Consider the following 22,965-nt stretch of genomic DNA (forward strand, 5'->3'; position numbering starts at 1 on the left):
GGGGTTGAGAACTTCTCACCTTTGGTGCTGGGTTGGAGGTGGACCTTCACTTCTGCCACCCTGAGGGTCACCTTCCACCCCAGAATGGGGCTGTTTCCCTCCACCCTTCTGGGATGGCAGGTTAAGCGTGTGCAGACGGAGCTGGGACACTAAGTAAATGTACTGCCCACCCCTGGAGACCTCTGACCATGGGGCGTAGGCGTGGGGAGGTGAGGTGGTCCTGTGGGCCCCTGGACAGCTTCTGGACAGCGAGGCAGCACTGAGCCCCCCGGAGAGAGGTGGCTGAGGGAGAGGCGCTTGCAGCCTTCACATCAAAGCAAAAACATCTCAGGGCCAGTTCATTATTCTCAAAACATGTATTTACCGCTCCTCTCCGTACATCTCCAGCACCTTTGCCGATTCTTGGGAATGTGGAGCCGCCATTGCACACTGCGCCCTAGGCCTTGGCGACGAGGCCCCTCACAGCTTGCGCAATGGCGTCCCTGTCAATGCCGAACATCTTCAGCAGCTCAGCCGGCTTCCCGCTTCTTGGCACCTGGTCGACGGCCAGGCGGGTGACGGTGACACCAGGCTCTCCCACTACAGCGGAGGACACGGCCTCACCTATGCCACCTGGGCAAAGGGCAGAAGGGCAGTCGGGTGAGGCGGCCTTAGGGCGCACACAGCGTGGGGCTCCTGGCCCCCCACTCTCGGCCAGTCTCAGTGCGTCCCTTTGTTCAGGGGTGACTCAGTTGGCATAAACACCACCCTCCCCGCCCACAGCCAGAGCAGACATCACCATTCGTGGTATTTTTTCCCCCCCGTAAGCCTCACTGTGGCCCTGGAGTCATTTTTAACACCATCCTCAGGGCAGCTGTCAACCATGGCTGAATATGTGCCCCTGGATTCTAAGCCCATCTCCTCCCCAGGGCTGCCTGGGAGGGGGTGGTGTGCCTGCGGAGGGCTGCTCTGTGACGGACTCAGCCGTCCTGTGCTTTCCCGGTGTGACTGCCTGCCGGGGATGCAAGGTCAGGGTCCTTGCGAGCTGCCGGGCGGCAGGGGCTCCCAGGAGCTGTTCCAGCGGCCCTCCTGGCTCGGCCCCCCACCCCACCCGGTCCCCGGCACGGGCCAGGCCCTACCTTCGTAGTAGTGGTCCTCCACCGTGAGGATCCTGCCCTTGGTAGCACGGCTGCTCTCAAGAATGAGCTTCCTGTCCAGGGGCTTGATAGTGAAGGGGTCCACCACGCGGATGTTGATCCTCTCTGGGAGGGAAAGGATGCAGGGGGCGGCTGAGAGGCCGGGCTGGGTGCCGTGGGTCTGCCCTTCGGGGGGGGTACCTGGGTGGGTGCCTGCCCAGCCTGCCTGAGAGCTGTCACAGCTAAAAGCCTGCAGCCTGTCCCAGGGGGGACCAGCTGTCCCTGATCCCAGTCAGGCCATTTGCCAGCCCCAGGGGGCATCCTCCCTTCCTCTGCTTATCTAGGATGCCCGCGTCCTCAGACATTCTGTACCCACCCACCTCCTCCAGGGGGCCTCCTGGCCTGATTTAGCTGCGTCTAGTCGCAGGCCTCAGGAGCCCCCTTCCCTCACGCCCTGGGCCAGGGGATCTCAGCCCTTGGTGCCAAGGAATGGCAAGTGGCCTGTGTGGGGTCCCCACGGCTTTCCTTCACCCTCCTCGATGGCTTTGAAGATCAAGGGACACCAGAGGGACAGTTCCCAGTGTCTGATCTGATATGGCAATGGCTGCGGGGGAGCTGTGGCCTCAGGCATGAGGATGTCACGTGAGGATCCTGCACAGCGACCTCAGAAAGACACATCTGATTCTGCCACGCCTGCTTCAAACCTGCCCCTGGCCTGCCTCCCTGACGGGGCTGGGCTCCCCCGGCTTTCCACCGATTCTGCCCCCGGCTGACCTTCCGCCGGCTCCTCGGAGCTCTGCACACCTGCTCCCCTCTTTGCTTGTTGGTCCCCCCACTCCTGGTGTCACTTTCCTCGGGCACCCACATCCACCCTCTCCTTGGTGCTTGGCAGGGCTGCAACATGCCATCTATCCTACGTGATTCTACGACTGGGGAGGCCTGTCTCAGGAGCTAACGCCCGAGAGCTGGCGGCAATGATGATGCCAGGTCACAGCGATGAAATCCTCGGGACAGCCCACAGGGAGGGGACGGCATCTCCACTCTATGGGAGGGACGCTCAGGCATTGCGAAGCGGAGTCAGTTATGTGCTTGACTAGTGCCCAGCTCGGGGGGACCCAGGCCCACTGCCGGCTCCAGGGCTTCTGATCTGAGCGCCACGCTGGGGCACCTCCACCCTCGGGCCAGGGGGCAGGGACTGTGGCCACTGTAGCCCACTCGGCACCGGGCCGGGCACTTCAGAAGTGCTCAGAGGGCGGCTTTAGTACCACTGCCATCACTTCTTAGATGGAATTCTTTCTCACCCGAGACCTAGTATACAGCTGGCACCCAATCTAAGACTCTCTGGGACCCTCTCTCTCCTCACCTTTCTTGAGCAAGTCGGCAGCAGCCAAGGCCTCGTGCAGGGTGACCCCAGCCCCGATCACAGTCACCTGGTCGTCCTTACTCTTCAGGACCACCTGCGGGGGACACGGAGGAGGGGAAGGGAGCGAGGCTCAGGATCAGGTGGCCTGGGCTGGACACCCTACTCTGGGCTCGCTTCACAGGGCCTCACCGAGGCATGGACCGCACTGACCTGGCCTCGTCCGACCTGGAAATCCTCGTTGCTGTTATAGATGACGGCGTTTTCTGGGCGGCTGCTCCGGATGAAGCAGATGCCCTGGGACAAAACAGAACAATGGAGGATTACAGGACGCAGCACATTCGACCTTGAAGAGTGGACTCTTTCTAGAAAGGCCATCACTCCACCCTGCATATCTCCCCGCCCTGCTGTCCCCAAGGAGGGTCTGCGAGTCCCCTCCTGCTGCCTGTGTCCATAGCAGGAAGGACCTTTCAAACCTGGGCAAGAGCACTAATGACTGCGCCAGTCATGCCCCAGATGGAGGATGGCTTTCCTTTGGGCGGACTGGCCTCTGCCTGGAAGCATGCCCTGCGCTCGGCCAGAGGGCCGGGAACCACAGTGCCCTGGACCGCGTTGCCTCAGCTTGTTCGTATCCTTGTCTTGGAGGACCCAGCTCAGGGAGGGCAGAGAGGCACCTCCTGTTGGACCGGCAGGGCCGCCAGGATTCTCAGTGGGGAAAGAGCACGGCAATCAGTCAGCAAGCGTGCAGAAAGGGTGGTATGTGTTTCATTTTTCCCGGTCTAACTCCTACAAGCCACCAACACTGAGGGCAGGGTCAGGAGGCTTGACAGTGGGGCAGCAGATGACCAGGTCCATGCCTCACGCTGGCCCCCGCTCCGGTCCCTGCAGGGAGGAGCTACAGCTGCCAGCAGAAGGAAGAAGAGCCATGTGACCGACCTTCGTATTGGCTGCTAACTCCACCGCCTTCTCCATAGACACCCCATCGCTTGGGTAAAACACAGTTGCCGTGGGGATTGACCGAAACATGGCCAGATCTTCCAAGGCCATCTGAGAGGGCCCGTCTTCCCCTGGGGTGAAGAAAGGACACACCAAGTGAGACCCCCATCCGAGGATGGGATGTCATCCTGGCCCTGCGCCCCTTAACCCTGGTCCAGGAGTCCAGGGAAGAACTTAAGAGGTGGAAGCGCCTGGCCCTGGTTCACTCACCAATGGACACGCCGCAGTGGGAGCCGCAGAGGTTGACGTTGCTCTCAGAGATGGCTGCCATGCGAATCTGGTCGAAGGCCCGTGTGAAGAAGGCCGCAAAAGTGCTACAGAAGGCCACCGTCCTGTCGCGTGTGGCACAGCCCACTGCGACACTCACCTGGGGGCGGGGGTACGGCATCAGCCCTGCAGAGTTGGCAGAAGAGGCTGGGGAGCCCAGGACCCCTCTCAAGAGTAACAGAAGTTGCCGAGGGGTGGCCTCATCTGACCTAGGTCTTTCAGCCTATTAATTCTCTTCTTGTGCCAGAGACTTCTGTGCACCCGTGGAGCCTGCAGTGTTTCTAAACAGCAAGCTGCTCTGCCTTGAAATGCCCATTATTTTCCTGGGAGCTTTTTTTTCTAGCAACAAGCAGAGTCTTTCACAAAGCAGGATGGTAAGCCTGGTCACAGATGGTCCATCCTTCCCTGGCCTCTCAGAGACCCGTCCTCCCGGCCCCTGTGGGTGTCTGCGGAGCTTCGGGCCCCAAATCCTGGCCCAGAAGCCCAGAGCACAGGTGCTGGTTGTAATGAGCCATCTTCTCGGTGGCTCTGAAACCTGCCAGCTGACATTAGCGCTCCTTCCCCAGACCTGGAGCCTCCCCAGCCCCCACACCCTGCCAGCTTAGCCCGGATGCTCCAGCTGCCAAGGCTAAAAGCCTCAGACAGGTTCAGTTGGAAGAACTCTGGACTTGCAGTCCTGGAGGCCTGCCCTCCGACTGCTAGACCCATGTGCACCTGTGCAGCCCCTCCCCATTTGCACACTCAACCACTAGCTGTAACCGGTACGGTACGTATACACCCACCCCTGCCCCTGCCGTTACTTCAGGTTGAGTCAATGCTGGCGCCTGGCTGGCCCAGAGTCACCGGCCCTGCCAGCGGAGCTGCCTGGAGGAGCAGGCACCCCCGACTCCGCCCTGGCACCCACCATGTTCTGTTCAGCGATGTAGCACTCGATGAAGCGGTCTGGGTGTTCCTTTCTGAAGAGATCGGAGAAGGTTGAGTTCTTGGTGTCCCCGTCTAGGGCGATGACACGGTCGTTGGCGTGGCCCAGCTTGGCCAGGGCCTGCCCATAGGCCTTGCGGGTGGCGATCTGTGGGGAGGAGGGGGAAGGCTCTGAGCATGGTGGTGGGCATGTGGCCTGCAGCTCTGCAGCCTTTGGGGAGGGTAACAGCTTTTAGAGAGTAAAAGGATAAATATGTGGGCCAAAGACAGCCTGACAACACAGTCCTATGGAAACTTGACTTCTGTGAGGTTGCCAACGGAACTTCTGCACTCTCTTGGGAGCCCCTGAAGCCCCTTGCCCTCAGCCCAGCTGCGAGCTGTCTGACCTGGCAAAGATGCCCTAACCCCTCCAGTTCCCAGCCCTGGGACGAGGCCGGAACTGACCCACTTCGCATGGGAGTACGAGGGCCTGGGAGTCAGGAAGCATGTTCATAGTGGGGAGCGTCTGGGAGGACAGGCCTGCTTAGCCTTTGCCAGGCCAGATATGGGGTGTCCTGAGCTCAGGCGAGGTCCCGAAGGACCAGAGACGGGGGACCCGGGAGGGCCTGGATCCCAGCGCAGCTGGTAGCTTGCTGTGTGACTGGGCAAGTCCCTTGCCCTCGGAGCCCCCACAGTAAACAGTGCCAGAGCAGGCTGTCCCCATGCAGGAAATGGCAGAGCGACACCTCGGGGCCTCTCCCCGCTTGCCCAGCCCTCCCGAGGCCCGTGCTGGCCCAGCCACAGGGCGCCAGAACAGAACAGCGAGGCCTGACTCCTTACCTTGTCCCCGACTTTGTAGCTGGGTGGGGTGGGCATGCGGATGTTGGTGATGCCCACCTCGGGGGCGTCCTCCTGTGGGGGAGCTGCCAGGATCTTCTTTTTGCTCTGGATCTGGCTGTGAATTTCCTGGACAATCTGCTCAGCCATGTTCTTGGGAAGGGGCTTCCCATGCCAAGAATCCTTGTCTTCTACCCCTAGGGGGATGACAGGGGAGGATGGGGGCCAGGTAAGCCAGGGCTAGGATGCCTGGCTCTCCGCCCTGAGGGTGAGCCAGGAGGCCCCTGCAGGAAGGCAAAGGAATGGTGGCATCACAGTCGAGCAGAGCCCTATGCTGGGGGCTGGGAAAGGAGGGCGTGGGCCCTGGGAATCCCACGTGGCACCTCCAGCTCACAGCTGAGGGGTGAAGCGTGCACGGCCAATCAGCCCACCTGCTCTTCTCTGCCCCGCCTGCTCCCTGCAGAGTCATCTGCTGCTGCAGAAGCTAGCCTCCGTGTGTTGAGTGCGTCTGCAGGGATCCTGGCCATCAGAAGGGACACTGAGGCCCAAAGCAGGGCCTAGGTCACCCCAGGCACTGGTGAGCAGAATGTGCTCCATGAGCTCCCAGCTAAACCTCTTGGGGGGCCTTACATGTGGGGAAGGGCAAGGCCCCCTCCTCCAAGGTCACCTCAGATGCCACTGCAGTCCAGGAAGAGCCAGGGCCCGACCCTCCCAGGGAGCCCCTAGCGGCTCCAGACCCCCTGGAGCCACGCACTTCCCGACCCTGCCTGAGGCCTCATGCCAGGCAGCACCGAGGCGGGAACAGTACAGCAGAGTCCTGGCCCCGATGCTCAGCCCCCCGAGGGCCCCTAGCTGTGTCCCTCCCCAGAGGTGAATGCCTTCACTCAGGCCCATGCAGGCTGGGGGAGTCATGACACCCCCACCCCCGACCCCTGGGCAGCGAGGGCATGTGGCACACAGCAGTTGACCCAGCACCTGCAGTTAAGGGCCCTAGTGCCACAGACTCCCTATGTCCCTGGGTAAATTCCTGACCACCTCTAGCCCCACTTCCCCATGTTTATAAACTGGGCAAAGGCCGTCTCTGCTAAAGGGGCCTGGAGCCCTGCCCCGGGTGCTGGGGAGCGGCTGTGCCTGTGTCACTGGGCCTAGTGCAGGCTCCGTCTTCCGCCGTTTGCCCGCACAGGCCTCTGGCAGCACTTTTCCACTGCTGGAGGGTTACCCACTCACCTCTCACCTGGGGATAACCTAGGTGTTTCCCGGTTTCTCCTGCTCTGCACCCACCCTTCTGCTCGGGCAGCCAGTGTGAGTGTGGGGGCTGCTCACACCCGTGCATCTTCTCCTTACCCGCTGGTCCTCCTTTCCCTGCCTATACATGCCCCTTGGCTGAGCCCAACCTGACCTAGGTTCGAATCCTGCCTCGGACACATGGGCCGCTGGGCTGCCTCGGAGACACAGTCCCCTGCCCCCATCCCCGGCGCGGTACACTCAGTAAGGCAGCAAAGGGCTGGTGCTTCTCTAGGCACAGGGCCTCAGAGAGGTGCCCCCAGCTGAACCCCAGTCCCCATGCGGATGGGGGCAGGTACCTGAGATCCCTCGACCCTTGAAGGTCTTGGCAATGATGGCTGTAGGCTGGTGCTTGACCTGGCCAAAGGCCTTGCACAGCTCCTCCACGCTGTGTCCGTCCACAATGATGGTATGCCAGCTGGGGACAGAAACAGAGTGAAGGCCGAGTGTCAGGGGGCGGAGGGCCCCCGGGTGGGTGTGCCATGTGTGCTGGGGTCAAGCTGGAGCACTGGCAAGCTCAAACCCTTCCTGCTTCCAATTTGGGTTTTCCTTTCTCTGTTCCCACTGAGGTATTTCTTGCTTGCCTTCGAGCAGATGTCCCTCTGCTTTCCTAAGTAACTCAAAGCTTAGTTCATTTATTCTCTTTCATTCCCTTCTAGTCATTTCCTGCCGAAAGCTGCTTTTGGGACAATGCCCTGGATTCGAAATCTATTAAATTCTTGATGAATTTTTTGGCCCAAACTACCTGGGGACACATCTGATCCCTTTGAAGATGCCAGCCAGATGTGGTAGTGAAAACATTTATAAAATGAACCATGCTGGCAAACACACAGGGGAAGGAGCTGGGGCAGGGCGGCCTTTCCCTTCTTCAAGGCAGACCTTTCCGGGACTCTGTCACAGCTAACACCTACTGGGTGCCCCCTCCATGCAGGCGCCAGGCCGAGCACGCCACATACCCATCCATTTATGGGATGGGTGCTGCCGCTGCCCCCATTTACACAGAAGGTGGAGTAACCTGCCCAAGGACTTAAGAACTCTGGCTTCGGAGCCACAGGGTCAAGGGCACAGAGCCAGGGAGGCTGCAGGTGTTATACTCCAAGTCCCGCCTGATGTGGCTGTGGGGAGGCCTTTGAGACACTTTGCGGCTCAGAGAAAATACTTTCTCTTCATTTTCTCCCTCTATAAACTCGGTCATCAGAGAGAATCTCTGTGTGCTGTGACCACAGGCACTGCACCCCCACCTGGACTGTCCCCTCCTTTACGAAGCACGGTCCTGCTCCCCAGAACCCTGTCCAGCCCAGCGCCCACCAGTCTCTGCACCAAAGCTGAGCCTGGGGGCCGGGGTCCCTCAGAGACCCTCTGCAGAGCGGCTTGTAATTGGGGCAGGGGACTGACACAGGCGCGGGCCCCTCTGGCTGACACCCACCCAGACAGACCTCCCTGCTTTGGAACAGTGGCTCTGAGCTTGCAACCATGCAAGGCCCCTGGGGACGTCCAGAAACCCCCCTTTCCCGGTTCCCTAGGAGACGAGCTTGCTCCTCCTCTCCGGCTGAGGCCGGCATAGCACGTGGCTACCAGATGGGTGTCCAAACCCATCAGCTACCTGCCCCTTAGCCTCTGTGCATGAGCCCAGAGCACGCTGGGCACCTCTTCCTCCGCACCCAGGACAAAGGGAGGCTCTGTGCCATGTCGCTAGGCGGGAGCCCTGAGGACGAGTGTGCCACACAACCAGCAGAGGAAGGACTCAGAACGGGCCCATGGCCCACAAAGCCACGGGGCCGTCTCGGCTGCCTCCAGGCCTGAAGTCCCGAGTCACGTGCTGAAGGAGGGAGAAAGGTCAGAGGCGTCCCCGCCCTGCCTCCCCTGGGCCTGCGAGGCTGCAGCCTGACGGCTCCCGCGCTGGGAGGGCGTCCGGCCACTGCCTCGTACCCACCCAAAGGCCTCGCAGCGCTTCTGGTAGACGTCCATCTGGTGCTGCAGTGGCGTGGGGTCACTCTGGCCCAAGCGGTTGATGTCAAGAATGGCGACGAGGTTGTCCAGCTTGTTGATGCTGGCGAAGGCCATGGCCTCCCACACGGAGCCCTCGGACAGCTCGCCATCTCCCAACAGGCAGTAGACGCGGTAGCTGCGGGTGGGGCAGTGGGGCAGAGGCTGGACCCTCACCCGGCCCACCCCTCCTGAGGAGCCAGCCTGCCCTGGCACCCCCGGGGCCTGGTCAGCAAGACTGGCAACTGGGGCCGTTAGGGCAGGAACAGGAGGAAGGACACTGGGGTGACCTACCCTCCCCAGGCATGAGGGGCTTGTGCCACCTGCTGCAGGGGCCATTTCTCTCAGCACCCCCTTGAACTGGGAGTGTAGGGGAACCCTGGGCCTTGCTCAGAGGAGGTGGGCTGTCAGGGGCCAAGACACCACCAGGCAGCATCCTTCAGTGAGGCCTCAAGGGGAGAAAGGCCAGGTGCCTCACAGGCTGGGCGCCCCTAAGGCTGGTTCTTGGCCCCAAAATGAGCTGGACATGGTCCTTTCTCTGCCCCTTTGTCTTGCCCTCAATGAAACAACCACGTCATTTCACAGGTAGGTGATGCAGTAAATAGCACTGAGAATAGGGTAAGATACCCGGTGAACAGAACCTTCCCTGGGCCCGGGACACAGGCTGGAGGCAGGGAAACCAGTTCAGGGACTCTGGTCCCCACCCAGGATGAGGTGCTGGAGGTGACTGAGGGGCAGCACCACAACTCAGACACGAACCCCATTCATGGGCTGAGCACCAAGGGGTCAGAGTGGGGCCTGTGCTGAGTAGCTCCCTCCTCACACAGACAAGAAACAGGCCCCAAGCTCAAGGGACTTGTCTGAAGGCCACACAGGATTCAGAGGTCTGCTTGCCTACCCCTTGCTGTCTAGCGATGCCTGCAGGGTGAGGGCTGCAGGACTGGAGACCCCCTTTCCCCTGCCCACTGCCCAGCGGCGTGGCCCCAGGGAGTGCGGCCGGTGCCGGTGCCCGGACAGGCTCTGTAGGGCCCAAGCTGCCCCGCCCCTGCAGTAGGAGGCAGCCTGGGGCTTGCAGGGTGGCCGAGGCAGGGAGGGCAGGACAAGCAGTGGGGCCAGCCAGCGCCCATCAGCATGACTCAGCACCCCTGCAGGCCGCCAGCTCAGGGAGGCTCCCTTGCCAGACCCGGCTTTGAGCAGGCCTCGGGCTCACACCCACGGGTTTGTGCAAACCTGCACGCTGTCCTTGCACTCGGCTCATCTCTCCCCTGCAGGCTACCCGGGGGGCCGGGACATTGCAGGGGCTCGGGGCTGGCACAGCAGCTCCCCAGAAGGAGCTGCCTGATGGGGCCGAGCCAGAGAGGCTGGAGGGAATTAGCCTTGCCCAGAGAGGGGTTCTAGGGAAGCTTCCTGCCCCACGCCTACTTCCAAGGAAGAGGGACTGGGGCCTAGGGTGGAGTCCGGGCACAGCCTCAGGTCAGGAGGGTGTCCTGGGATCCTGAGCAGACACTAGGGAGCTTGTGACCAGGAAGGGGCCCTGCATAAGCTGGGGCGAACCCTGAGGCTTTGTTGCTGAAGCTGTTAGATGTGGGGTGAGGGCTGCACATGCCCAGTCACAGACTATCAAAAGGAGAAGGACCCTAAACAGGGGACCAGTGTCTGCTGCAGAGGGGTCTGGAAACTGCCTCTGATGTCTGACAGGGTGGGGCCTGCCTAAGTGGGCCAGAGCACCTCCTCAAGACAGGACACTATGCCATCCTTGCAAGTAGCCCGACAGTTACGGGCTGAGAAAGTTGTTCAGAATTTTCTAAAAAGCAGAATGTAAAATTGTATCCATACCAGGATGACAAAGTATATATACTGTTCTTCTCAGGAAACATGATACTTTGTTAAACAGACTCAAATGGGCTGCTTAAGAAAAAGGAAAACATTCATTTCTTTTTACTGCGTTTCTGTATCTTTCAAGTAAGTAGATACTTTATAATCACCACCACCAGCATCCCCCACCCCCACCAAATACCTAGAAATCAAAGAGGGCCAATTTGCAATCTGCTCTCTGGGTGATGGCAGAAGGCATGTGACCAGAGGCCAGAGCCGGGGGCCTGGCATTCCCTGGCCGCACCACCCTCCTGCCTGGGGCACAGCCAGAGCCTGCGCCTCAGCCCTGGTGCTGGGAACCCCACACGGGCTTGCTCCAGCCTGTGAGGGTCAGGAAATGGCCCCTCATGGGAATTATTTCAAGCAACTGTAGGGAGTAATTAACTCACATCTCTGGTTCTGTGCCAAATAAAACACCTTTAAACATACCCCATTGTTTATGTATTTCTTCCCTTCAGGGTGAATTGCTTCTGGGTATAGATGAATCTCACTTCCAAGCTCAGCCAGGCACTGAAGGCAAACGTGCTGCCTGGCGACACCCGCCCGAGGGTGGGAAGGCCTCTCAGTCCCCGCCCCCCAGAGGGCTGTCTCAGGGGCCCCTTCCACTGCCCAGTGGCTGGCTGCCCACAGCAGTGTGGCTCCCGTTCAGGCTCCCGGTGGCCGCCTGCCCTAGGGGCCCACAGTCACCACCACAAACCCCCAACCACCCTGGCTGTGGCCCTTCTCCCGCCAGTGGCTGGCCTGCAGGGCGGTGCGGAGCTGCAAGCTGCAGACCTGGGTGCTCCCTGCCACTCGCAGGCCGGGTTCCACAGGCCCCTGCCCGGATAAGCTGCCCGCTCACAGGGCTGCTCAATCCTCTGGCACTTCCCTTGGGTCCCCAGAGCAACCTGGGGACTCCAAATGCATGCCCTGAATTCAAATCCTGCCTCCACCACTAGGCAAGCATGTTGCCTCGGTTTCCCCATCGACGAGCGGGTGATGGTGCTCAGGTCGCCACTTGGCCCACAGGGGCTTATCAAGGTGAAGCTCTCTACAGTGCGGAGCACAGGGCCCCCGGAGGGGAAGGCATGGGGAAATCACAGACAAGGGCTTTCCTACCCGAGGAGCACTGCTCCCCTGCCCCCCGAGACCTGTTAGTCGTCCACCTGGCTGCTGGAATCCGCCTTGAAAGGGGTCTCCTCCAAGCTGCCCCAAAGCCAGAGAGGCAGAGCGCCCCCAGCAGGCAGCCCACCTGCCCTCCGCAGGCCAACCCCTCCAACACTGGGTCCCTCCCTGGCTGACAGATGGGGTCAGAGGCGCCAGGGATCCCACAGAACGCATGATATTCTCCTCTCCCAAGATGGACGTACGCGGCTCAGGTCTAGGCTTGTGGCACTTAGTCAGACACTGGGGGTGGGGCCTTCTGAGACTTCCAGGATCCAGGCACCAGGCCCGGAGGTGACACAGGAACTCATCAGCCACGGCACTCTGGCCACAGAGCACACGGTCAGGAGCACGGGCTCTGGGTTAAAACCTGGCCCTGCCAGCCAGTGACAAGGGACTCCATGCAGGTCCCTTCACTCCGCAGCTGGAAAGGCGGCGGTTGTGGTCCCAGCCTCAGGCCCTCCACCCCACGCACGTTTTCTCAGTCCCTACTCAGTCCCGGTCAGGCAAAACGGGTGCCTGGGGGAAGTGGGGAAGGCTGAACCCGTCCAAAATCACCCAGGGCATTGGGGGGCAGATGTGTTACCTGGCCTTGTCGAAGTACTTCCCAGTGTAGGCCATCCCACAGGCAGCTCCAAGGCCCTGGCCCAGGGAGCCGGTGGCCACATCAGTGAAAGCTTGTTTCTGCCACAACAGAGGGCCCAGTTACTCACAGGGGGCAACAGGAAGCAGCCAGTTCCCAACCCCCTCGCAGGACCCTGGGCTCTGGGCTGCGGCGGCCGCACCCTGGGTCTGCAGGAGGCCCAGCTCCGGGACAGCCTCCACCCCAGTGTGGCCATTTATCCTTACCCAGCAGCAACTGGGGGCACTGGGGTCCAAACCAGCTGTGCCCGTCTGGGAGCTGTGTGCGTGGGCAAGGACCCTGGGCCTCAGTACCCTCATCGCCTGCCACGTGGTGGCTGGGAGAATTCACCACAAATCCGATGGATCCTTTGCCCGGGTGGGCAAAGACCCGTGAACTACCACCCCTGGCAGGGATCAGCACCCTGAGGAGCAAACTGGGCCCCTCCTGGGGCATTGCCAGCATCCTGTGAGCTTCTCCCAAGCTGCGTCCACCTGGCCAGGGAGGCCCAGCAGGGAAGGAAGAGTGCTGGGTGTGTGGTGCAAGGGAGAGGCCCTCCCTGCAGGTGACCCGAGCTCCCCGGGCCGGAGCCCTGGGGGTGAAGACTGCCCTGGAAACACCCACTTCCTTCCCCACCTCAGTGCCCTCCTCCATTTATCTATACCTTGCGCTGCAGGGGATGCCCCTGCCCCCACACGCCTGAGAAACTGCACGTGGACACAGGCCTCGCACACTTACCGGGACAGGGTGCCCATCCAGGTCGGAGGTGATCTTCCTCAGGTTCAGCAGCTCCGCCTCCGGCAGGAAGCCGGCCTCGGCCCAGACAGCATACAGGATGGGAGCCGCATGGCCCTGCCAGCGGGGGGAAGGGGAGGGGCACAGGGCTGTTCCCACAGCACACAGAAACCCTGGACTGGCCCAGCCTGCCGGCCAGGGTATCCCTTTCAGGGGAGGCTGCAAGTGATGGCCACTCCCTATTCATCCCCCTCCAGCCCAGAGTCCCCACAGCCAAGGCCCAGGGCAGGTGCAGGGGGTGCGCGCAGCTGTGAGGCCGGCGTGGCCAAAACCCCAGCAGGCAGCCGGCTGCCCTAATCCCTGGCTTCTGGCATGAGTGGCTTGGACAGACTTCTAAGCTCTCCCGCCTGCCCTGGGAGACCAGAGGCCACAGAGCCAGGCCTGGGCACAGGCAGGCTTCAGGGGTTTGTGGCTGTGATTCTCATGTGGCGGGGAGTGGGGGCAGGGTGCCCCATCCTGAAGCCGGCTGCAGTGCGCAGCACAGAAGATGCATGCGGAAAACCAGGGCTGTGCCCCGGGCCCGGACTTGAGTCCTGCCCGTCAGCACGAAACTGGGGGAACGCCTGCAGATCATTTCCATGGTCCCCTGTTTATTCCTTAACCTGGATTAAGTTTATAGCTGGGTCAGCACAGAGCAAGACATGAAGGGGAGGGCCAGGTGCAGCAGGCGGGAAAGAGCCCTGTGGGCTTACCCTACACCAGGGGGTGGGCACTCTCGGAGACCACTTGCTGCCAGCGCCTTCCCACCATTCTAGGGCCCCTGACTCCCAGCCAAGGGTGGGCCAGGCTCCTACCTTGGAGAGCACAAACCGGTCGCTGTGAGGGTTCCGGGGATCCAGGGCCTTGTAGCGCATGGTGTGGAAAAAGAGGACAGCCATGATCTCCGCAGCGCTGCAGCACGACGTGGGGTGGCTGGGACCCAGGAGAGAGAGGGACACGCACATGATGGCCCGTGTTCAGGGGCCTGGGGTACACATCCCGAGGGGTCACGGGCCTGGCCTATCAGAGGGCCAGGTGCTCCTGCTCCTGGGAGGGTGGCATGAGTCTCAAGGAGGTGGCACAGGACACCCTCCCAGAGGCCAACAGTCCAGACCTCTGGAGTTGTAGCAACTGAAAAATTCTAGAATAAGACAGGAGGGGCCCAGTCTGGTCTCGTGGCTCCTAAAAGCAGCTACAGGATTCAGTGACTGAGCTGCATCCCGGGGGGACTGCCCAGGACTCTGCCCACTTGTGCTCCTGGGCCGCAGGGTTGCTGGTCTTGAGGCCATGGCAGGGTTAGGGACTGAGGCTCCCGGAAGCACCACAGATCTCCAGGCAGCCTCAGCACATAGAGCTGGCAGCCTGATTGCCTGGGTTCTGGGCCCTCCAAAGCATCACGGGGCTACTTGGCAGCTTGAGGGCTGGTGCAGCCCCTAGAAGCCATGCTTTACTGCAGAATTTAAAAGGCAAAACACAATCTTGTCTCCTATAAAGGCTAGTCATGAAAAAATTAAAATCCCTTCTGCCTGAGATGGGGCCGAAGTGGGGCTGATTAAGAGAATGCCCTCCAGCCCTCCAGCTGTGGGGTCAAGGGATCCCTCCCCTCCCCCCCATCCCCACCCCCTGCTTTTTTAGCCTCTTGCTCTTATGAATTGCAGCTATTTGAATGGCTTTGGGCAAAGGAATTAACAAGAAGTGCAGAGATTCCACCTTAGAGACAAGGCTCACTTAGGGTCAGGTCTCTGAGGACCCATGTGATTAGCCCGGCCCCGGCCCTCAGGAATGGGGCTCGCGGCTGGGGTTCCGGCAGGACACGCTGTCATTCCTGGCCAACCCCGAGGCCCCTGGTCCACACTTTTGTTAGGATGCCAGCCTCAGGGCACGTGCCTCCCAGCCTCCCCTCCATGCAGCTTAGCACAGTCCTGACACTGCTGTCTGAAGTCCTTTACACTAAAACATGCCCAATGCCAAACCCAAGGGCACATGCACCTCCGGGAGCACACAGCGTTCCCTCCCACTCCGCCAGTCGGCGCCCCCCACCGGTTAGGGGTGAGTCACGCCTGCGAAGACACATTAGTAGAGAATCCAGAGCTGTCCATGCTGGTTTAGTGCCCACCTTCCCAGCACACAGTCCTCTGATACTTAACCATCTCTACGAACTCCTGGTCATGGACCTGGAAGAGGGAGGTGAGGAAGTGTAAACGAGAAACCTTTCTCTGCCAGTGGGGACCCGATGCCCGAACGTTCCCAGTGCCCAACTTCAGCTGGAGGGCACCCCAGACGACACTGGTCATCCTGGTCCCAGAGGAGCCCTGTTTCAAAAGGCATGACCCCACCCTGCGAAGAGTCAGGAAGGGAGGAGGGTGGACGGTGGGCCGAGCTGCTCCCTGGAGGAAGAAGGGAGGCAGGTGTGGGGCTCCTCTGCCCTGTGTACCTGGTGAGCCCAGCGTGGCAGTCCTACCTGGCCACCACGAAGGGGCTTCAGGGGTAAATGGCATGGCACGAGCCCTTTCTCCAGGTGGCAGAAGTGTACCCAGGCTTGGAAGTTGTAAGTAACTGATGCAACCCTTCTTCCTAGGCCCATGAAGTGGGGAGCCACATATCTTATTCCCTCCAAAGCCTGTGTCCCGGCCACACTGCTGGCCCTGTCTTCATTCCACCAAGTAAAACATACAGAATAAGGGGCTCTTAGGGGCTCGGTGTCCATTCTGCCTCAGAGCTATCGGGGGGCTCCCTCTGCAAAGTGTCCCAGGGTAGGGACGTGGGCTGTGCCGTTGGGCCGTGTGACCTGAGCAAGGGCTCCACCTCCCTGAGGCTCACGTACTCACTTCTGAATGGGGGTGCCATGTGGGGGCAGCCAGGAGCCCCAGTAAGAGAACGCATTCAAAGCGCCCAGGTCACCACCTGCTAGAAGACAGACGCCAAGCCTCTCGGTGCCGCTAACTCGTCTGCAGGCTGGGACCCCAGGCCAGGCAGGAGGGAGGACATGAGCCAATGGTGGAGCTGGGGCTCTGTGAAGTGCCAAGCACACGGGGGACAGTCGCTTTCAAGCTCAGTCGACTAGAGGGACTTCAAGACTGCAAATGGATTTCGAGCCTGTGGCCTCAGGGCCTGCGCTTCCCCTGCAAGCTTGGCCTGCCCTGGCGGGGACTACTGGGGTGAGGGCCCCAGCCCCTGGCGCTGCACAGGACGCAGGCATGGACAACGGGTGGAGACTGTGGGGCGCGGTGGGGATGCATGGGGTTCAAGTTTGTTCAAAGACCTAACTAGGCCTCAACAGCCCCTTTCAGTCCCAAATCGCTTTAGGTGGGAAGGTGCTGCAGTGAGCTCGGAGAGGCCAAGATAGGGTCCCCGCCAGGAGAGGGCGCCCCTTCCTCCTGGTGTTCCTTCTCTCTTCCTTTTAGCATTTTTCCCTGCTGCAGGGAAAAGGCAGAAAAACTCCCTCCCGCCACTGGCTAGGCCCCTCTCCACTCTCCAGAGAAGGCTGCCAGCATCCATCAGGTGGCCCTTGTCCCCGCACACAAGTGGGGCCTGCACGGCAGGGAGTCATGCCCAGGACGGCTGCAGAGGCAGTCCCCAACGCTGCAAAAACCAAAAGAGAAACAATCTACTTCAAAGAAGAGACAAGTATCCAAAGGAGAAGGTAAAAAACACACAAGCTGGAAACCAATACAATAGCCAAGGTCTGACTTAGAAAGTTAGAAAAATGGAATGAGCTCAAAGGCAGTAACATTAACAGAAATTGACGAGATAGGAAGCAAATGTACAATTTTACATAAAGCAAAGAGGTAGATCTAAAAAAATCCCCAAAACTAAATATCTAGCAACCTTCTGATAAGGCAGGGCCCGATAAAAGAATGGGGCAATATTGGAAATGGAAGGAGGGCATGACAACAGATAAAAAATACCCCCAACAACAGGATGCAAATAAACCTGAAAACAGTAAATTGTCTAGGGCAAATTAACTCACTAGCTTGGGAAGACAGAAATGCTGAGCAACCTTGGAACTATGAAAAAGGAACCTAACCATAATAGCTGCAGGTTCGCATCCCCTGAGGCCCAGCAACTCCACCGGCAGCAACAGCAGGACTTGCACGTGCCTCCCCAGAGCTCTAGGACACCTGCAGTGTCCACAGGGGACACACCGGCAACCCAGGCCCATGCCTACCACTGGCACGGATTAATCACAGTGCTGTCAGAGACGGGGCCGCAGGACAGCGGGGAGAGGCCAGCGCAAGGCTAACATTATCCCTCAAACACAGAGTGGCAAGGCACATCGCAGGGGACCTGACAGCACGGAAGGCCAAACTGCATATGAAGATACACAAATGTTATAAAACTGTAAGGGAAATGGGGGAATGATAATGCAAAAGTCAGGGGGTAGCCCTTTCTGGGGGAGGAGGGATATGACAGAGGGGCCCCAGGAGTTCCACAGGGCCATAAGGTCCTAGCTCTCAAGCTTGGTGGTAGGCACATACAAGGTCATTATTTACAACCTTTGTACCTTATTTGTATGCTTTGTGGGCATATGTTTATTTTGTAAACAATATTCAGGTGAGAATCCTGAGATGCCAGACGGGAAGTGATCCTCGGATCCTTGTGCTTTCTGATCCCCAAGCTGCTCTTGCTGGCTTGTGTCTGCGTAGACCTCCAGACCTCAGAGTGTTCCTTCAGGGTGTGGCCCCCATGTCACCTCCTCTGAGAAGCCCTCCCTGAGCACACTACCTGAAATACCCCTTCTTTCCTCACTCACACTTGCCGCCATCTAACATTTTGGGCTGCTTATGGCCTGTCTATTCTACTGCAACACAAGCTCCCTGAAGGCAGGGACTTCAAGCCTTTTCTGTTGCACCTGGCACAAAGTTCACAAATGAAGAAATGATGCTACCTGGCTCTCAGACCTAGGGATGTGTCCACGATGAGCCTCTGTTTCCTCATGGTAAAAATGGGTAGTATGAGGCAGCCTGTAAGAGCGTGGCACAATGCATAGGAAAGTGGCAGCTGTCCAGTGAATGAGCTTTGAACACACCAGAGATGAAATCTAACCCCTTCCTCATTTTGCAGATGGAACTGATAAGGTCCACAGAAGGGAAGAGACTTGCGCAAGGTCACACAGTCTGCCATCAGAAGAGCTAGGACAAAAGGAAAATGCTAAGAGAAAGAAACGAACAGATCAACACAATGTGGTATATCCACACCAAGTACTAGTTCGTGGTATGACGTGATGACCTTCCGAGCATGATGCTAAGGCACAGAAGCCAGAACCCAAAGACCTCATTCTGTACAGACTCCGTTTCTATGAAATGTCCAGAAGAACTGCATTTACAGAGGCAGAAAGTGGGTGAGCAATGAGCTGGGCGGGGAGTGAATGCAGTGAGCGTGAGGGGTTTTTCGGGGTTGGTGAAGTCCTAAGATTGGACGTCGTACATTCACAAAAACGTAACACAGTTTGTTTACTAAAAGCCACTGAACTGTGTACTTAAAAAGTTATGATGTGCAAATTACACCTCAGTAGAGCCATTATAGATTTTTTTTTCCTTAGGAGGAGGAGAGAAGGTGCTAAAGGCCAGTAGAGGGGTGCCCACACACGCCTGCCCGGCTGCGCAGCCCTGGGAGCCGATGTCCGGGCCACGAGCGCAGCTGACTGCTCAGCAAGAACCCAAGTGGCACGGATGGTTCGGTCCAGCCAGGGTCCCCGAGGCCACCTCACTGGATGGACTCTGCCTCCCCTTCGGGGCCAGAGCACAGAACCCACCTAAGGACCAGTCTGCACAGGGCAGGACCCTGCCCTCCGAGTGCCCCGGGCATCAGGGCAGCCGCCTGTGGTCTTGGCAACGAGATCCCCCAGGCTCTAGTGACAAAGGCCCGCCAAGAGAAGCAGAGCCCAGGGCTCAGAGTTGTCACGGGGGCCACAGTGCGGTCAGGGCTCCTGAGAAGACACAGGAGGGTCTCGGCCAGACCCTAACCAGGGGCTGTGCCGGCTCCCAGCTTCGAGACACACCACCCACCAGCCCTGCTGCGTTCAGAGGTCACTCAGGCAGAGAACGGAGTCACAGCCAGCTGTCCTCACTGCGCGTTGGGACATGCTGCTGCTGGGGCAATCCTAACGGCTTCTCTCTTGCCTCAGAGTGGGTGGCAGGCAGCCCGGTGGAGCAGCAGGCCTGGGTGGCAGTTTCTGCCCAGAGACGCTGGGCCTGTGTGGAGCAGCGGCTTCAAAGGCGCGCGGACCACCAGGCTGTGCAGCCAAGGGCGGCAGGACGCACGACCCCGGCACCTGCTCACTCTGTCCCCGGCCCCGCTCCTGAGGGACTGCCTGTGAAACCCCCATCTATGCACTTCTCCTTTAAAGATGGGGAAACTGGGGGCCTCGGGTGGGAAGGGCCTTTCAGACAGATGCACAGCTGTCAGAACAGAGCCAGGGTTACAGTCCTACCTGCTTGTCCCCACCAGCCCGGTCTGGCCGGACACTATGCTCCCAGGTCCCCTCCCCAACACTGAGGATCAGAGCCCGGGGACTACTAAAAGCACAGCCCAGCCCTCCCCGACTCAGGCCCAATTCTGGTGGCTTTCTCGGATGTGGGTAATGCCACAGTCCAGCGCTGGTCAGTGAGCACTGGGAATCTAGCACCAGGCTCAGTGGCCAGGCCACTTCTGCCAAGGCCACTGGGTTTCACTGTGGCAAAGCCTGGATGAGCTGGACCCCTGCCACAGTTCCCTGAACACGAGGAAGGGGACACAACCCCAGAGCAGCTCTGCCCTGAGCGGGTGCCGCCTGCACAAAGAGCCCTCTGTGAGGGCTGTCCCTCAGCTCCCTGGACACAGAGGCCAGTGTCCTCCCTGCCCAGGGTCTGGGGAGGTCCAGTGACACGGGAGCGGGAGAGCTACCCAGAAATCAGGACTTCCCTGAGACCTGCCCCTGCAGCCCGTCCTCCCTGATGGGATGGTGAGTGCAGCCTCTGTATGGGACCTGAAGACACACAACAGGGGCTCTGCCACCAGAGCTGCCAGCTCCCGGGAAAGGGGGCATCCTGCCAGGGCTGCCGCTCTGGCTGTGACTGCCGCCCAGAGCAGGGCAGGGCCTCAAGACTGGCCTTCACCTGATGGAGCTCATCCTCTGTGGTGAGGGAAGAGTGGGTCTCAAAAAATACAGCCGGGGCTGGAACACTGCTGGGACCTGCCTTCCTTGACCATGTTTTGTGCACATGCAGCTCTGGACACACCTTTCAAAATCTCTCTTGTGACAGTTTGTGTAACAATGTTACTTCCTTCTGGAATGTAAGTCTTCTCTAACCAATTCTTTCCTGCATCTTTTACACACTTACAAACACAGAGGAAACAGTGCATCTTATCCTCTTATTTTTCCTTTTTGCGAGGGGACACTTTGAGTTCTGGGAAATCATCCCTAAAGCATTACAATGTAAACCTGGGTGTACCTCTCAGCCCCCACAACAAAGATCCCCCTCCTTTGCAGTTGTAATAATTGCTTTCTCCCAAGGTGCCTTCAAACTGATGGACACCATCACTGCACCTCGCCTTCCCCTCTCCACTCTCCTCCCTGTTGCAGCCCACCTGCCCCAGAAGGCTTCCTGAGAACCCCAGCCCCTCACTGGGCAGTGTGGAGCCGCCAGGCCAGCTCAGCAAGTCACTTAACACACTAGACTGTTTCCCCATCTTTAAAATGCGAGCATCTATCCACGAGGTTATTCTCAAAACCCATGAGACAATATATGCCATGAAGGATGCTGTGTCACCAGAGATACCTATTCATCTGCTCAGTGACCCTGTTAATTGTCTGCAGGTCACATCTAACCCTGAAAGATGCTCAGGTATGTAACCCTATTTAGTTGAGTAACTGCGGTGTCTCTCCAGCTAGACCCCCAGAAGCCTGGCTGGACAGCTCCTAGGCTCAACCAGGCCTGCAGGGCAAATGACCCCTTGAAATGGTCAAGAGGAGCGGACCTAGTAGTGCCCAGGAGCAATACAAGGTGCACAAACCTACTGCATGTCAGGCTGGTAAGGGGGCACCCAGAGGCAGCAGAGTCCCTGCCTGGGCAAGGGATTCCCCACACAATGGGTACGTCTCACACAAACCCCAGAGGGAGAGGGTCCCCAGTGTGCATGGGGCTCAGGGTGCCCTGCCTGAAGGAGTCTATTCTCACTTGAAAACTGGGGGTCTTACAGGTACAAAGGATGAGTGCATACTCACCCTAAAGGTCAAAAGAGGTCTGCTTATTTGTAATGTTCCCTGTATGAAACTGGCCGGAAGTCAGGCGCTTGCCACTGTTTTGAGCACACAGGTCAGCTGGGAAGGTTCCTGAACATCACCCCCGACCCAGCCCTCAGAATACTTTGTGAATCACTGCGGTCTCCATAGATCGTGCCAGGCCCCAAGGGAGGCGCTGGGACCCTTGAAACCCCCCCCCAGTGTAGGAGATACTCCGGCTCACAGGGCGGGGAACAGGCTCTGGCTTGGCTTGCCCTTTGATTGCTAATGGTCTCGCCCCGCATCAGAGGAAGCCCCCTGGGAGGAGAGCCAGAGGGCTGGCTGCTGGGGGAAGGGCCTACCCCTGTGCCCCGGGGAAGTGCGCCTAGCCTCCAGGCCTGCGTGCCCTCCGCGGGCCGGGACCTGGCCCGGGGTCCTCCCAGCCTTCCCAACCTCACCCTCCCCGGCCTCCAGCCTCTGGGCATATCTCAGACCTCCCTTCACTCTGCACGCACGTGGCCACCTTCCTCCTCACTGTCCTCCCGGGCATCTCAGCGGCCCCCTGCTCCAAATTTGGACGCCAACCTAAGGGTAGCAGAAATGTGAGGTGGAGAGGAAAAGGGGAGGAGGGGGAAGGAGGCCAGGCCCCAGACTCCCTGTAAGATTAAGCAGTTAAAGCAGGCGCTCTGGCACTGGGCCGTGGGGGTTCAAATTCCAGCTCCTGGCACGTGACCTTGGGCCACCCACTGAGACTCGGCGCCCCCGTTTCCCCACCCGCCAGGTGAACATTACTAGGGGGGCCCACGCCGTGCACAGCGCAGGGCCCGGCCCTCGGCGACGGCGCAACCACGGTGGCCCTCCCAGCCTGGTCGGAGAAGGGGCCCTGCGGCTCCAAGCAAGGGGCGGGCCGGCCTGCGGCGCCCGGGAGCCTCGGCTGCAGGCGGAAGCTGGGCCCAGGGCGCGCGGCGCGGCGGAAGGGAAGACACCTCCAGCCCGGCCTGCAAGCGCACGTCCGGCCCCCCGGGCTCCGCCCTCGTGGCGGCTCCATGCCGCAGGCCCGCCGCCCCTACCCTCCGACCCCGGGTCCCCGCCGCCCCGACCCGCGCCCGCGCTCACCCCGAGCCGGCCGCCGTAGTGGCCTGGATGGAGCTGATGCGCAGGCGGTTGGCCGCATCCTTCAGGGCCTGCAGCTTCTGCTGGTCAGGCTTGTGGTAGCCCTCCATGGCGCGGGGACGCGGGGACGCAGAAGGAGACGGAGACGGAGCTGCAGACCCGCGAGGTTGAGGAGCGACTGGCGGCGGCGCGGGGCGCGGTTAGGACTCCCGGGACCGCCCCCGGGGCGGGGCGCCTCTCTCCCCGGGCCCCGCCCGCCCGCCACCGGGCTCGTGCGGGCCAGGCGCGCTGCCCTCCGGGGCGACCCGCACCGAGCACTGGCTCCTGGCACCCGGCCTGCCCCAATTTGCCTGTGGGCACCTTCCCGGCAGACCACTCCGTCTCCTGTCCCCCCCTCGGCCCTGGTGGACTTGGAGAGGTAGCCTCCTTAGCCCCACTTTACAGCCGAGCAGACACCCTGGCAAGGTTAAGGGCGAGGTCCGCCCTGGCA

The 22,965-nt window shown here is 60.0% G+C and overlaps 1 protein-coding gene across 2 annotated transcripts; it reads right to left on the reverse strand.

The window, feature by feature from the left end:
* Nucleotides 1–341: 341 nt before the first annotated feature.
* Nucleotides 342–22,683, reverse strand: TKT (transketolase). Of its 2 annotated transcripts, XM_036994861.2 has the most exons (15): nt 22,479–22,617; nt 15,307–15,333; nt 13,975–14,092; nt 13,124–13,237; nt 12,350–12,447; nt 8,693–8,884; nt 7,059–7,177; nt 5,479–5,672; nt 4,643–4,807; nt 3,682–3,838; nt 3,412–3,542; nt 2,689–2,772; nt 2,479–2,572; nt 1,119–1,241; nt 342–612 (listed from the first exon to the last, which is right to left on the reverse strand). In XM_036994861.2, exons 3-15 carry the CDS (start codon nt 14,056–14,058, stop codon nt 437–439), a joined length of 1,731 nt encoding a protein of 576 aa, XP_036850756.2. In that variant the 5' UTR covers nt 14,059–14,092; nt 15,307–15,333; nt 22,479–22,617; the 3' UTR covers nt 342–436. The 2 variants fall into 2 exon arrangements, with proteins under 2 accessions (XP_036850756.2, XP_036850755.2); XM_036994860.2 differs by lacking the exon at nt 15,307–15,333 and having other exon boundaries at nt 22,479–22,683.
* Between the last annotated feature and the right edge of the window lie 282 nt (nt 22,684–22,965).

The sequence above is a fragment of the Manis javanica genome, chromosome 3 (assembly GCF_040802235.1).
Source record: "Manis javanica isolate MJ-LG chromosome 3, MJ_LKY, whole genome shotgun sequence".
NCBI classification, from domain to species: Eukaryota; Metazoa; Chordata; class Mammalia; order Pholidota; family Manidae; genus Manis; species Manis javanica.